Below are 15,279 nucleotides of genomic sequence, written 5' to 3' on the forward strand. Positions count from 1 at the left end.
GACCAACCATATGTGTATGTCAGTCCAAACTGTCAAGCGGCAAGAACGTGATCTTGACGTACTATAGGCTGAGAGGCTGTCAGCATAAGGTTCTGGATCTATATAAGCAGCTCCAGTGTCACAATATACCATGCCAGCATGGATACATAGATTACAACACCACTCCACAAGCTCCACATGGTTGGGAATCACTTCTACCAAACTGAGGATAACTCTGCAGGTTTCTTAGTTGAACTGACACAAATGAAGATTCTGTTTCATTTCAGAGTAATTGGTGCACCATACATAATCTACAAGGAAGGTGGAGACTGCAATAATAGTAACACTTGCCTCCTTGCCCACTCTCCTACAGGAGATGACCTTTCATCCCCTAGGCACCTCCACAACAATAGTCTGGGTGTCAGTGCATCGAACACTGGCTGAAGCTTGTTGATGTCCATCAGTTTATGCCATAGCACCTCCACAACTGCTCCCCAAACCCGAAGTGCATCAAGTTCAAATGATGGCTGGTGAATGCAAGTAGCATCGTACAAATTGTTGGTAGAGGTCCGATCAATGATGTATGGTGGATTTGCTTCACACTTCATCGATGGAATGTGCTTCTCGAGCTTATGCAAGCATCGCAGCATCGCGTCCATGGTTCCGTGCAAGTGCATAGTGCCAATATCACTACACGTGAGGGCTATAGAGATCACTCTGGCACAGAGGTGCAAGGCAGCGGGTGATCCTAAGAGGCCCTGAGTTGAGCAATTCCATATTGTCTACAAAGACGCACCATTCGACGCATGCAGTACGACCGTGACCGTGCCCAGAATGATCTCAAAGAACTGTCTCCTTGTTGCGGCGGGTAAAGCAGACAACCGACCCGTACGAACTATATTCGTTACGAGTTTGATCCACGAGAGGCGCTCGTCCGCAGAAAGATACGACGTCTGCATGCTCATCCAAGATAAGAGTGCACGCCGGCGTATGAGATACGATGTCGCGTGCTGATTACATGTCAAAGTCGCAAGCACCTGCAAGCAATCAAGTCAACAATAAGCCCTGAAACCCGCGGCACGAGTGTCATTCACCTCGATTACTGCGTTCCGAGTAGCGATATCCGAAGTACGACTTTGCATGATAGATCCAAGAAGTTCCCATGTTCGTCGACGGTCGAAAATGTCCCAATCTTCTCTGTTTGAACCGAGACTGCTAAGGAAGCGAAGGATCCACGCGCGTTCTCTTCGCCATTCTTCATCAGCGCTGAACAGCATAGCATATAGCATAGGCACATCGGCCGCGTCCAAGGAGGGTCGTTGAAGAAGAAACCTAGCAGTATGAGGGAAGATGAACGTAGACGGGTAGAATATAGCTCTTAGCGCGTGTGCTAGGAATAAGGAGATGTAGGAGGGGAGGCGCGGAGGCGACTCTTCGACTGCGCCCCGTATAACCAGAGACCGTAGCCGACATAATATCCATGTGACTTCCGCCTTCTCCCGCATGTCCGCTGTCTAGGGTGATTTCAGCGCTAGAACAGTGGCATGCGAACGGAGGGAAAATCTGACCTGAAGAAGCATGTTGATGCCGGAGATTTGATCCAGTGCATTGCTGCGTAGGTCGGGATCTTCGGCTGACAGAGCTCGCACCAGCAGTGAAACTATGTTCGTTCGAAACAGGCCAACGAGAGCGGGTACGGAATTGTACAGGCTTTCTTCGTTCAGGGCGCGGCTGCACAAGGACAAAACGAACACAGGGTCATAGACGGAGGGCGATTGGGTATCATTCCGAAGCTCTGTCTGGGAGGTATCACGGCACCGACGCCACATCGGGAACTGCATGCAAGTTCTGAAGACTCGACTGGGTTTCAAGCTGCACAGAGCGTCTGCGGCTGATCTTGACTTAACCCCTATGGTCGGGGACCATTGAGCTAGCAGTGAGCTCACTGAAACTCGCCTCTCAGCTTCGAACATCCGGAATATGGATAACAACTGAAAGTCCGTTGTTGTTACCGTTCCGCGATATAGAGAGACGAGAGGCTGGATGTGACTAGGCTGGCAGGTGTTGGAGGGGTGGAGATGAAAGAGAGCGCAAATGATGTCGATGATTCCGTGATTGTGCAGTTCCGAAGCAGCGAGTTTGAGGAAATCAGGGTGCTGTAAGATACTCTGTAGGTAACGGTTGATCACCACCGGCTGCAATCGTTTATGAATGGCACTTCGGCGCGTGTACAGACGTCAACCACAAACCTTCAAAGACGTCTTGGAGAGAACCTGTCTCGCCAGTCCCGTTGCTCTTGGGTCGAATAGCCTGTGACGAATGATACAAGCCATAAGATCCTCGACGTGGCGAGTCTTGACATCTGGTAGTTCTTGCACGAGTGTAGCTGGATTCAAATGTTCAGGCGATGAATACCACAGATGGCAAAAAGTATCGGACCTAGCTCGAGTGTAATACTTTCGGCCAGGTCCGGCAAAACTTCGTCATGGTCGCTCGTGAAGTGCTGCACCGCCGCCTCTAACGCCTTATCGACCAGAAGCTGCTTCAGTTGATCCATCTCGCAAGCAGGCCATCGGACCGAGTGACGTGCCAGAAGGCTGAGATCTAAAACGTCCAATCCAGGCGTAGGTGTTTCGAGGATCTGCTGGAGTGGTTTCAAGAGGACACTCTGCGGCCCCATGAAGTCTAGGATACCGATGACACTGTGTCTAACATCCTTGCGTTGTTCCGGGGCCGGTTCGGCATCACAAAGAGCAGATAATAGCCGGACGAAGAGATCAACCCATTCTCCTTTTGCCAAATCCGTTACTTCGGGCAACTGGCCCACGGCAACATCCAGGTAGGCTGGCAGGATTCGCGCAAGTTGTAGGGGTGGACGGGTGCGGAGCTCGTGATTAGTGAGACAGCTTGAAAACTGTTCGCGTGCGTTATGGCTTTGATACAGCAGTAATCGGATGATCTCCACCGCACTTGACGACCAATGACTTGCTGAAAGAAGATCTCTTATATCCAGCACCTCACCGAGGATGGTGCATCGCTGGGACCACACGGTCTGTGCCACGAGGCATAAATCAGCCAAATCCGTAGCGTCGTCCGCCGCGCTGGCTAGTTTAGAACCGTCGAAACCGATGGGCAACAGCGAGCCCAAAATGCGCTTGACGAAGTCTCCCAATGGTTCCAGACAAGGCATGCGCCGATAGAGGATTGCAAGTGACTGGATTACCCGTGGAGCATGCTGGGCGTCTATATGTCTGGTGGACACAGCCGCGAGCGATGTCTGGATTACCGTGCAATCATCCTGTTCACGCGCTGCTAGCGCATCGAGGAAGTCTGTGAGATCGACCATGCTCATAACCGGAACCCATATTGAGGTAGCCCGAATCTGAGGGGTTATCAGTAAAGCCCACCGGATTTCGAGTATATCTGCGCACCGTTCTATTGAGATCGACCGCCTTTCGGCGCATAACTCCGATCCAGTACTCAATGAATGGAACGGCGAGGTCCAGCGTCTGGCTTTCGGCAGATAGGAGCAATAATCCCACTATTGATGAAAGTGCTGTTCATACGACGTTAAACTCTGGCAATTCGATCATGATACGGGTGTCATACCTTCCTGCACACGATCGTCGTTGTGCTCGTACAACAATGTTCGTAGGGCACGCATTTCGCCGAATACATACTGCATCAACCTCCCATACGACCCATCCATAGCTAGTCTCGCTGATGCACAAATGGTTTGGATCAGTATCAACAGGCTTCGGCGGAGATCGGAACAGTCCGCCTTCGCAAGTCGGTGTTCGACGAGCCTCAGTGCATTGGTTACGCGGGACAGTCGGCGAGCGTGTTCTCCGGCATACAGGACATCGCTCAGCAGGCAACGATAATCTGGGCTGGCCAACTCCTCATGTCCAGAGTGCAAGAAGAGAACGTGAAAGTCGGCGCTAAATACGGTTGGTCAGGCTGCGAATGCACTGAACGAGAACGAACGTACGCATGCCGTATGACCGCCGGTCCGAGATCCAGGAACGCAGGGATAAATGCGGCAGTCCGAGATGGATCCAGAAAACGGAAGAGATCGCGTATAGCAGGTCCGTAGAGCCGATCAACGAGGGTCACAATTTGAATCACGTCTTCGTCGCGCAATGATAAATCGGAAAACCGGAGTTCGTCTATTAGCTCGTATGCCACTTGGCGTCGGTGCACATGTGAGGTTGCTGGAGCAGCCGTGAGTGTTACATTCGCGAGAAAACTCACTAAACTCACGTATGGGCCGCAGCCGCGCCTTGTTGATGAACTCCCGAACGGCGACATCATTCCCTCCCCCCATATGCTTCCCGGGGTTGTTTGGACGACTGATTTGATGCACCAGATCCCGTGCAAGTCGGATTTCTTTCCGAAGCGCGAGACAGATGATAGATGAATTGGGCATCGTCACCACACGCGACATCTCATCGGCACACGCCTGGATAAACTGAAGGTCTGAGGCATGGCAGGCAAGGAACAGCAATAGATGTCGAATGAAGGACACGACCGCCAAGGTGTCCGACATAGAAATCAAAGTTTTTGCAGTTTTTGCACATAACTGCTCTATAGCGGTCATGAGGAGGGGTGAAGCTGGGAGATTCGAACGTTGGACGTTGATCACCTGCTGATCCGTGAGCTTTGAAGAATCCTGGAGGGTCGCGAGCATCTCGATATATAGGTATGGCGACCGGATGCACCGTTGGACACAGTCATCGAGGAAGGTGGCCACACCTGCGCCTTCATCAGCAAGAGGTGTGCCGTCCGGAGCGTGGGCGTGTGGTGGGCGTCGTGTCATAGGAAGCGCGTCGAGCCACGCGTCGATTTCATCCGCGTTATGAACAAACAAGGAGCTGTCACTGAATGCTCGATGAAGAATCGCCCGAATGGTAGCCCGGATGGCCGGAATAGAAGTCGAAATAGACTCTCTTAGTAGTATTGACAAGCCTGTATGAGTACCTGAGTTGAAATAATTCAGGCAAGTATTACACATGCAACGGGTTCTAGTACCCACCGCTTCGACTCTGCCAAGAGAATTGCTCGCTCTCACGTAGAAGGCGAAGAGCATGAAGCCGTCGGAGGGCCGATAGTCCCTGCTCATAGCTTGGACATTCTTCTTCTCCTACCTCCCTGCCGTGGTCGGCGGGCACGGTCGTGAGCAGTTTTCCGACGTCGAATCTCCCTTCCGCTACTAGCGAAGGCAGACAAACGTGATATAGCCACAGAAGTCTCAGCGCAGATTCGCCCAGCAAGCCCGCTCGAGCCGAGGATGCACTCTTCGGTTCGTGAGACGTTGCAGGAGCAACTCCGGCAGCGCTCTCCTGAGCTGGAACGTGCGGGACCTCCCTGTCCGCCTTTTGTGCGAAGGCAACGATGACCTGGAATTCGGGAACCCTCTTCCTTACTTCCCTCTCCACCTCTTGTCTTCTCCTGCTCCATTGCCCAGACGGCACCTCATAAGCTTTGTCGTCGCGGGTGACGCTGGACCCTTCACCTTCACCCAGGACGCTCTCCACTCGGTCCAATTCTGCCATGAGTGCATGGTATTTTATTAGGCATTTCGCCAGCGCCAAAGCCGTACAGTGCTGCACCAAAGCGCTTGCGCTTTGCAACCCTTTTGTGAAGACATTTTTCGTGTTGAGATTTGGCGTAGACGGGAGAAGGGACTGCAAGATGCAGTAAAGAGGTGGGGGGATGGGCTTGAAAGCGCTTTCCGTTTCAGAAGCAGTCGTGTATTGACTATGATTATCCAGCATGAAGCAGTCCTTCGGAACCGGCAGAGAGAGGACTGAACCAAAGAAGGCAATATTCGCCAGCCATTTGGTAGAAAGACGGGGTTCCAGGGTCAAGTTTGCTGCGCTCCAGTACCTCAAACCACGAGATGGCATGTAAGTACCTATTTGCTTAGGATAGGCATGCTGGCACTCACCCTGCCACCAGCTCTGGACAAGCCTCCATGATCCTCAAAGCAAGCTCTTGTTGCCTCGGATCCTCGTTCACATTCAACCGCTTGAGGACATTGCCCAGTATTTTGTTATATATGGCGCCACCGCCTCCGGGTACCGATGTATCCACGCCTCGCGCCTCATCCTCATCGTCTACTAAGGTTCGCCTATACCACCCACGATCCTTGTAGCAAAGTCCTTGTCCAGGGTGAGTACAGAGCGCGAGAAGGAAGTGGTGAACAAGATCCGCTGGTATTTCCTCTTCATACGCGCCCTCGGGGATGTAGCGATCATAGAGTTTGATTATCTGCGCGCGCAGTTGTGAGGGGCACCGCAAATCGGCAATATGTAATGATAGCTTACGTTTGTGATAGCCTTTTCGCCGAACGCCGCCACTTTGAGCCCACGCCTCACTTTCATGTCTGTCCAGAGACTCCAAGACGTCTCCAAGGCACGTTGGATGGTCGAATAGTCATCAGACGCAATATCTGTAAAAAAAATGAGACTTGGTGAAGACCGATATCGGCGAATCCATCTTACCTCCGAAGGCTAATGCCAATACACCCGGATGCCTTTCAAGAAAGACGGACTTCACGGCGGGGGAAGATTCAGGTGATATTGCACCCAGTACGAGATTAAGCATGAGGCTCCGGATGTCTGAGCAGCAAGTTCTGTCAGCAATGAGGGCGAAAGCAACCCGTCAAGTTACGATGTACCTGGCATACGTGATGTTTCTGCAGGTTGGGAGACCTTGCCACCCCCTTTCGAACGTCTTCTCATTTTCAGCAACCTCGGCAAGAACTAGGACAGCAGAGTCTCAGAGCATGTCCACGCGTGAATAGTCAGATACGCACCTTTCCATCCCAAGGAAATGCCTCTACGGCAGCCAGCCTCTCTTGTCCTGCGGCGAAGTCCATCAACACGTTCCACAGCTTCAAGACCGCCAGGATGACATGTGGTTGCGATTGGTTTCCTGCTATGTAGCCGGCAAGACGATCCATGTAGGATTGATCGTGGCCGGAGCGGCCGCGAGAGGAAGCAAAGGTTTTGGCGGACTGAGAAAGCAGCCGACGGACGATGGGAAGCCCATCCGCATGGTAGGTGTAGTGTTTGGAGAGAAGGATGAGGAGCGCTGAAAACGTGCCAAGTAACACAGGCAAGATTCCGGTCTGCCTCTGATGGAGATTTGAGAGGTAGGCACTATATCTGAATGCCTTGCGAGTTCACGAACCTGATCTATCGCATCCCAAATCCTGAATAAACTCTCAGCACCGAAGTCGGAATCTATCCAGTCCTTCGCAAGCAGAAAGCGGGGGTCTTGAGGCCCGACCGACTCTTCGGGGTCAAGGCTTAGTTGATTCCTGATGCTTTGTAGAGCTGCTCATGTGAACGTGAGCCTGATATGCCAATTCGACGAGACCATGAACTGACTATCCGCCAAAGCTTCTCTCTGCGCTAACGCCGTTATGACCTGCTTTCCGGTAGAAAAATGGATCTTGGCAGGATCTTTCTGGGACTTGTTTGGATTCCCCTTGTTCCTTGTCGTGCTTTTGGAACCCAGATCTGTGGCAATCTTGCGTCGCTTTGAAACCGGAGGGCCGTCCATCGCAGCTCTCTGCAAGTTCAAGGAAAATAAGCACAGCCATCAACCAGCGCGCTCTTGCCATCGCACCCACCTCGGCCTCGCTGACCGGACACGATACTCTTTGTCGGCACATTCATCAGCCCAAGCCATGCTTTCTCTACATCCAGGCGCTCATGGAAGGCTACTATTGGGCAGATCGCCTGTCGCCCGTCCAAGTCTTCTCGGAGCACCTCCATATCGTAAACGACAAGCTCGTTTTTTCTCCTCATCCGTAACTTGAGACGTAGCGCTAGTCTAACGATGCGGTCGGACCTCTCGTTGCCGCCTCGTACATATGATTCTCGTGGTATATATTTTCTTCACAGATCCAGGTACGTTGCATGCGCCCCGTTCATGGGGTCCCCCGAGACTCAATCGTCTGCAGGAACTACCAGTTGTGGCGAACACATAATCACGAAGGCTCTCATCGTGCAACAACCTTGAAGAGGATACACTTCAAACCGAGAATGCAAGTGCGTAGCCGACGCGCTCTCGGCCTTTCACCGAGCCTTTCCTCCAGCCTTCTCCACACGTGCGCTGTTATATTGCCCAGCGCGGGTACACCTATGACCGTGGATGATCCTGAAGACGCTCGTGCGAATCATCCCGTATCAGGGACCCGGCCTTCTCCTGGTCGCCCCCGTTGAACCTCCCGGTATAGTCGACGCCACGTGAATTTTCCGACGCGGAAGGGCTCTTCCTACTGTACGGGACGTATGCTTCCCCGATCGGAGTTACGTGGAAATCGAGCTAAGTGTTCATCCGCAATTGTTGTACCGCATCGGACATCGGGATCGGACCCTCTTCATCATTGCCCACTAATTGGCTCTTCACATTCTTACATTACGCTGTAGTACGTTCGTCATCGGACAATGTGCTCGCGTGGACACATATAGACACTCTAATGATACGGTTGTGCTTAAGGACGTCGGGTATACACAGCGGTACATGCATGTAGTGAAGTAGAGTACAGATAATATATCGTTGATTTCCGCAACATGGGACCTTAGTGACGATCACCGTGCTCGCGGTCCGCGTCGTCGTCGTCGTCGTCGTCGACTCCAGTGTTATTACCCCACAGTCCGTTTACCAGCCCACGGAGCATACCCAACGGATTCATACCCGTTGCGCCCTGTTCCTCATCCGTCTCGTCATCGTCATCGTCGCCCCGGCCATGATTCATTCCCTGGCCGTCCTCCCCAAAATTTGCCCACTGCACTTCCACCTCCATTTCCATATCTCCCGGCATTCCCCGATCCTGCGGCATTGCCAACCCAGGGCCAATGTCGGCGCCATCCGCTGCCTGAATGAGCATGTCCTCGATGACCTCGGGCGGAAGTTGTGCCAACGCCTGTACAAACTGGTTGATCCCACCTGGGAACCGCTCTGCAACGTGCGGATGAGCGTCGAAGAATCCCTGTCAACGATGAAAGCCATTAGACATAGAACTGGATAAAAAGAAGAGGAGCATTACCTGAATCTGCTGCCTGAAAACCGGATCTGGGATGAGCTGCTCCAATGCCCTGCCAGAATTCCGGCCTCTCGGCATCTGGAACACGTCTTCCGCACCCTTGAAGAACTCCGGATCATAGCCATTGACACTCGTCGGTGGCGGCACTGGGTCCCCGGCGAACTTCGTGCTCCCAGCGACGTTCCTCGGCAGAAAGCTGAGTAAACTCCTATGATTCGCCTCCAGCACGACAATATGTCTGTAAATAGAGTATGCCAACGATGACGTAACCTGTTGCTGGAACCCGAAGATGGACCGTTGGCCGACGGGTCTTGGAGAGAATAGCGTCCGGAAAGTGTCGTTCGACGCATCTGGGGAGGATGGGAATTCCGGCAGAGATGCCTTGACGGTGCTGGCGAACCATCTGCCAACGTCGGGGGTTTTCCAGAGCCCTGAAGCACGTTGGGCGTATAGATGGGATAGTAGATGTAATATCGCGTCGGACTCGCGCGATAAAGCACTGCCGAGGTGTGAGTCAACAAGGTACGTATGAGATGATCGATGCGCGTACCTAGCGTCAGCTTGGATGCGGAATGCATTGTGTCCTCTTGCCTCGCTGGATAGCGTGATATCTGCCCTATCTGCCAACAATGGAACGACAGAAGGGAAAGCCAGTATCGCCTCCTGCAACGCTTTCGTACTCGCCTCATGCTATCATGCCATCAGCAGTGACGAATCTGTGGCAATAACGGGAGAAACATACACCGCACTTCTGCGATTCCTCTTGGTTCCTCATCGCCAAGGCCCTCGAAAACCTCCAACCTGGTAATGTAAGCACATTCATCCGCTTCCTCCAAGGACTGTTCTCGTCCTTGGCGTGCATTTCAAAGAAGTTATATACGTCCAGGAGCCATGTACCATTGCCAGATTTGATGGACAAAAAGTCCAAATGCAACAGCGCCCCGTGGGGGTCGGTCATGGGCTCAAGCGAGTAAAGCAGCTTGGCGAACTCAAAGGCCGTGCGGAAACAGCCACGTCGTTGCAAGTCGCTAGGCAAAAACTATCAACAGCCGCGAGTCTGTTGATTTGGGCAGCATACCTGACTTGACGATGCAATGCGAGAAAGAAAGGTCGATTCTCGATGTGATCGAAGTCCAGGCGGTTCACGCCGTTTGTAAGCGAAAATGCTCCGACGAACGCTCTCTCGTAGGTGAACAGTGCACGATCGGTGAAGTCCATGGCTTGCGCGTGCTCTGTGTCAAGGATGGTAGCCAATGAGATCGACGATGAGTAGAAACGCACACGTACCTTCTCTATATCGGTATGCCTCAGCAAGTTGAAGTAATGTGTCTGCGTGCCAGGGAAGCTTTGAGAGTAGTCTCCAGAAATTTTCGGGGTCTATTCGTAATCAGTGTACACTCAGGAGGGATTCCGGTTGTCGGATAAACAGACCTCCGCTCATTACACTCTGCATGAACGCCAAAGTCACGCCCTTGTATTTCTTGCTATATTCCACAGTCCACCAGTGTTCGTCCTGAGGCGTACCAGTCACTCTACATAGGCCATTAAGTGAGCGAGTGACTCAGGGACGTAAAAACTATCTGCGGGAACGCACCCATGTCGCCCCGTCAACTCGGACAGCTCACTCTCGGTCAAGCCCCGGATAGAAAGTCCTTCACGGGTGGAAGGAGGCCACCATGTGGATTTGGGTTTCGTCAGTGTTGACTTCTGAAGATGCTTTGGTTGTCTGAACATGTCAAGAGACTGCATCAGCAAGGAAGCCCGGGAAATGTCCCTCGGGAATCGTACCTTCTCCCAGGAGATTGGCTGCCTTCTCCAGCAGAGGAAGCTATAACCTTCGATCCGAAAAACTTTCGCATCTCAGCTTCGGGGTCCAGGTGCTGGGAGGAGACGGACAAAAGGGGGGCCAGAGAACCAGTTGCAGGGGAGGGTGCTGATGCTCCCGAACGAAGATCGGGGTACCTGGTAAAACCGGTCAATGTCCGGTAGCGCGCAACCCGGCAAACGTACTTGACGGATAGCTCGGAGAGCACCTTGTCAAGCTCGTCAACATCGTCTTCCCTTTTCTTCGTCTTCTTCGCGGCCTTCTTTGTCGATTTCGAGGAGCTTCCCGAGGCTTTTTGTGGAGGATTCTGTGTTCGAGTAGGGTGGTTTTCCTCCGGCGCCGGAGTAGCTGGCGCTTTCTTCTTCTTCTTCTTATTGGCCTGAGAAAGTGTCAACTTCTCCCTGTGTTCAGCAAAACGGCGGAAACAACAAACCTTATTCTTCGCCGGCATCGACTTGGTGGATGTATCTTCGCTTTCTTCTCCGGGTTCGCTGACCGGATCTTCGCTCATCAACTATCTTGTTCAATACAAGGAAGATGAGTACAAATCGACATCCCGCATTCGGGAAGCAGACTAGACGTGCAGCAGCAAAGCCCGATTTGGCTTGGTTGCTCTGGGTTGTCTTGTGGAGCTCTTCGTCTGACGCCTCCGCATGTTCCTGATTTAAAGCGGTAGACAGAGTTTGTAATTCTTCTTGCTCGCGCTGTTGGCGTTTCGAGAGACGAGGAGCCATGCCGCGCAATATGAAAGGATATTTCCAAGTTAGAATCAAGTTTCCCCAACCCTATGCAGCTTGTTGAGCGACGAAGTAAGAGTCAGGGCGGATGATGATGACTCCAATACGTAAGTTACTAAGTACCGAATCGGAAAGCACTGCTGCGCAAGATCGAAGCGGTGGCTGTGTCGTGTGTGCTCATGCACGATCACGTGTTATGGACGCCTTTGTCGCTCTTTCCTTTAGCCTTGCCTTCTCCTGCACTCCTGCGCTCCTGCAAGAGCAATGGCAGCTACACCGGACGCGTTCTCCGACACCGCGGCCACCTCGATAACTTACTCTATCTCCGCGTCTTCTCTGGATGAAGAGGATGTTTCATGGATGCACGAGCGGAAATTCCGCGACCCTGTGCACGATTACAGTATGTGATGATGGCTCGTCGCATCTTTCGCGAAAATCGTTCACAAATGCTATAGTACCCGTTTCGCAGAAACTTTGCCAATTCATTGACACGCCGCATTTCCAGCGCATGAAGCGCATAAAGCAGCTTGGAACCTCATACTGGGTATTCCCTGGAGGGAGTCACAACCGCTTTGAGCACTGTCTGGGTATGTCTTCACGATAATGCTCGCTGTACCCCCTTAATACCTGCTCCGCAATTGTTTCTCTGTGTTGTACTACATTGTGCTCACCTGGTTCGTAGGTGTTGCGCATCTTGCCCGCCTTATGGCTTCCACGCTGAGGACACGCCAGCCAAAACTCGGGATTACAGATCGCGATATCGATTGCGTAGAGGCAAGTATCTGATAGCTAGTCTCGCCTCTTACTTCATTGAAGACATGTCCGCACCTACGAACACGACATGCTGCTCCCACGCGGTTCTTATACGTTCAGATAGCCGGTTTATGCCATGATCTCGGCCACGGTCCTTGGTCTCATGTTTGGGATTCCATCTTCATACCATTGTCAGCCTATATCTTTCGGGTCCGCTGAACCGTGACGTTGACTGTCAGCAGAGCTCAGAAATTAACTCCTCGCCCCAATATTCCTCTGAATTGGAAGCACGAGGACGCCTCCGAAATGATGCTTGATGATTTAATGGCCACTCAGAACATCACCGGCGTTGGTGATGACGAGGTCAAGTTCATCAAAGGACTCATCGCAGGTGGGCCACATCTACATCGCATACACTGTTGCTTGCTTAAAGCTATATGTCCGGATAGGCGACCATTCACGTACCCCACACGAGAAGCGATTCTTGTTCGACATCGTCGCCAATAAACGAAATGGGCTCGATGTAGACAAACTCGACTACATCGCCCGCGACTCTCATCAAGTCGGCATAGGTAAAAACGTCTGGTGGACAAGGTTAGTTGGTAGTGAACAACGCTCTTCTTCACGTGGAGGGATGGTCTTACCATCCATTCAGGTTGCTGGCTACAGCGCGAGTTATTGATGATCAAATCTGCTACAACGTCAAAGATAGCTATAATGTCCTCTCAGTCTTCGCCGCGCGCTTCAACCTCCATAAGCTAGTTTATAGTCACAAGACCGGTGAATGTTTCCGTATATTTCCTGTGGCAATTTTCTGCTGAGGCGATTCTTCAACAGCCAAAGCCATCGAGTATATGCTGATTGACGCACTCCTTGCGGCAGAGCCACACATGAAGATCGCGGAGCGAATCAACGATCCCAAACAATTTATGCACCTTACCGACTCTATAATGGAGGAGATAGAGCGATCCACGCAACCTGCATGCATCCTATACACGTAGCTCATGGATACGGGCTGAGTTTATTTTGCTAGGAACTACAACATTCACGAGACATCATGGCGCGGATAACCCGTCGCGATCTATACCGTACTGTGGACTACCGATTGTTCCGCTGGGGTTTGAAGGGAAAACTCTACCAGTGGTTCACGCCCGACACAATTGCAGCGGCGGCGAAGGTTCTACCCATGCCATTCCGTAACACTGCATAACATGTAACGTTAACCTTACAGGAGGTGCCGGGCGTCGATCCGGACAGAATTGCCAAGCTGCGCGCAGAGGACATCCTCGTAGACGTCTCATCTATGCACCATGGCATGGGGGATAAGAACCCTCTGGATCGCGTGAAGTTCTGGTCCAAGCAGAAACCGAATGGTATCCTCATAGTATGTATGTGGACCTGTAGATAGCTGACGTCAACATCGCCTGTACAGAGAGCCATCACGCGGGATCCCTGGTCTCCTCGACCGTAACACCGAAGGAATATGGCGAGGTCCTCTTGCGTATCTACACTCGTAATCCAAGGTTAGCCTTCATCGAGGTTCCGATGCAAATGTATATGAATATCGTTATAGCTTCTACGGCATCGTCCAAGCAGGCTATCGCCGAGTACTCGATAGATTCTCAGAAGAGAACGTTCTCGACACGGATGTGCCAGTTACCCCCCTCGAAGGCCCCAGCTCCGCGCTCACACCTCCGGCCACCGAAGCAGCCAACACGCCTCGTGGGTCGTTTGCGGACCTTTTCATTTTCGGCGAAGATGAACCATCCGGGTCATCGTTGAGTCGGAAGGGATCATCTGGCATCATCGCTGGCTCAGATCCCTCTACGCCAAAGCCCACCACACAAGAAACCCGCACCAAGAGGACGTTCGGCCGCGTTGCGTCAGCGCAGAACCCGTTTTCGTCCGTCCCGCTCAATTCTACTGCGCCGACGCCGCTGCCAAAGAGCGAAGGTAGAAGCAGGAAACGTGGTGGAGACGACATGAATCACGGCTCACCCCCGCCCAAGCGTATCGCTTCATAAGGAGCAGTCCCGTGGATCCATGACGACGATAGATTGATCCTTCTGCAATTAGCATATGCTACATGTACCTTTGAGACGTCCTATAACATTACCATAGACTAATGTGAATCGACAAGACACTAGGTATACCATGCTGAAGCGTATATATCGTTCCGACAAATCCCGACTCCCCCGAAGGTGGGAGTTGGCTGTTGCACTGGGAGTTGTCACAGTGACAAGGGCTGTGACCCAGCCAAAGCGTGATGAAAGCGTGACAAAGCGTGATTCCGCCACTGCGGGCGCCTAAATTGCGATAGACGCAGCAGCGTGACTTTTGAAGGCGTGGGAAGGCTGACGTAACTAGCGCAATCAATATTAAAATGAAGGCAGTCAGTTTGCCGAAATGCCGATATCACATTGGGGGTGATCGTGAGACATTTGCATCAGTTACGTAAGTGTATGAGGTCCTGCGTTTGGCTTAAGTAAGAAATGTGACGAATGCTGTGCTCGGGGACGATCCGAGAGATCCGGAGCTTCGATTTGATAAGATCGGGCGCTTGATTAAAACGGCTGCCTTATCGGAAATGCCGATCCCTGGAAGTAGTCAACACAGTTGGCATCAAATAGCTATTCGAATCCTGTATAATAGTTTCTATTCTTCCTAAATTGTAGTAGATACAATGTAATCGCGAGAGAAAAAAATATCAATGCCAGTACGCACCGTTGGGCGCTTAATTGCATCCCACTTCTCTCACCGACCGCACTCGACCGTCTTCACCGTGTCCTACCCTGTTTCTCACTACCGCTTACTTCCGCTCCACTCTCCTCGACGCCTCGACATGCCGAATCCGATCGTCAACGTATTCTTCACCACCGCGAACGCGTACAGACGCAGTCGCTTTCAAAGCGCACGTCGAGGGC

At 52.1% G+C, this 15,279-nt stretch overlaps 3 protein-coding genes across 3 annotated transcripts; 1 reads left to right on the forward strand and 2 right to left on the reverse strand.

The window, feature by feature from the left end:
- Positions 1-484: 484 nt before the first annotated feature.
- Positions 485-7,551, reverse strand: PUNSTDRAFT_146557 (uncharacterized protein; the record flags this gene model as incomplete). Its single annotated transcript, XM_007388417.1, has 18 exons — positions 485-727; positions 776-1,016; positions 1,074-1,493; positions 1,548-2,174; positions 2,229-2,365; positions 2,419-3,361; positions 3,411-3,535; positions 3,589-3,920; positions 3,971-4,193; positions 4,243-4,959; positions 5,015-5,868; positions 5,930-6,252; positions 6,309-6,433; positions 6,486-6,602; positions 6,662-6,746; positions 6,800-7,120; positions 7,177-7,322; positions 7,377-7,551. Coding segments are annotated over 18 exons (6,153 nt in total), but the record flags the coding sequence as incomplete, so codon positions are not given.
- A 435-nt stretch (positions 7,552-7,986) lies between these two features.
- PUNSTDRAFT_128394 (DUF654-domain-containing protein) lies at positions 7,987-11,510 on the reverse strand. The gene is made up of 12 exons (XM_007388418.1): positions 11,450-11,510; positions 11,299-11,379; positions 11,051-11,244; positions 10,829-11,002; positions 10,635-10,766; positions 10,472-10,572; positions 10,328-10,417; positions 10,119-10,272; positions 9,783-10,068; positions 9,591-9,730; positions 9,044-9,539; positions 7,987-8,986 (listed from the first exon to the last, which is right to left on the reverse strand). The coding sequence occupies exons 2-12, from the start codon at positions 11,374-11,376 to the stop codon at positions 8,576-8,578; spliced, it is 2,256 nt and encodes a 751-aa protein (XP_007388480.1). The 5' UTR covers positions 11,377-11,379; positions 11,450-11,510; the 3' UTR covers positions 7,987-8,575.
- Positions 11,511-11,882: 372 nt separating this feature from the next.
- Positions 11,883-14,421, forward strand: PUNSTDRAFT_93060 (HD-domain/PDEase-like protein). The gene is made up of 12 exons (XM_007388419.1): positions 11,883-12,002; positions 12,058-12,189; positions 12,285-12,376; positions 12,476-12,546; positions 12,598-12,746; positions 12,805-12,949; positions 13,011-13,135; positions 13,193-13,335; positions 13,389-13,532; positions 13,587-13,728; positions 13,788-13,878; positions 13,929-14,421. Exons 1-12 carry the CDS (start codon positions 11,963-11,965, stop codon positions 14,377-14,379), a joined length of 1,725 nt encoding a protein of 574 aa, XP_007388481.1. The 5' UTR covers positions 11,883-11,962; the 3' UTR covers positions 14,380-14,421.
- Positions 14,422-15,279: the final 858 nt, after the last annotated feature.

This window comes from Punctularia strigosozonata, assembly GCF_000264995.1.
Source record: "Punctularia strigosozonata HHB-11173 SS5 unplaced genomic scaffold PUNSTscaffold_18, whole genome shotgun sequence".
In the NCBI taxonomy this organism is placed as follows: domain Eukaryota; kingdom Fungi; phylum Basidiomycota; class Agaricomycetes; order Corticiales; family Punctulariaceae; genus Punctularia; species Punctularia strigosozonata.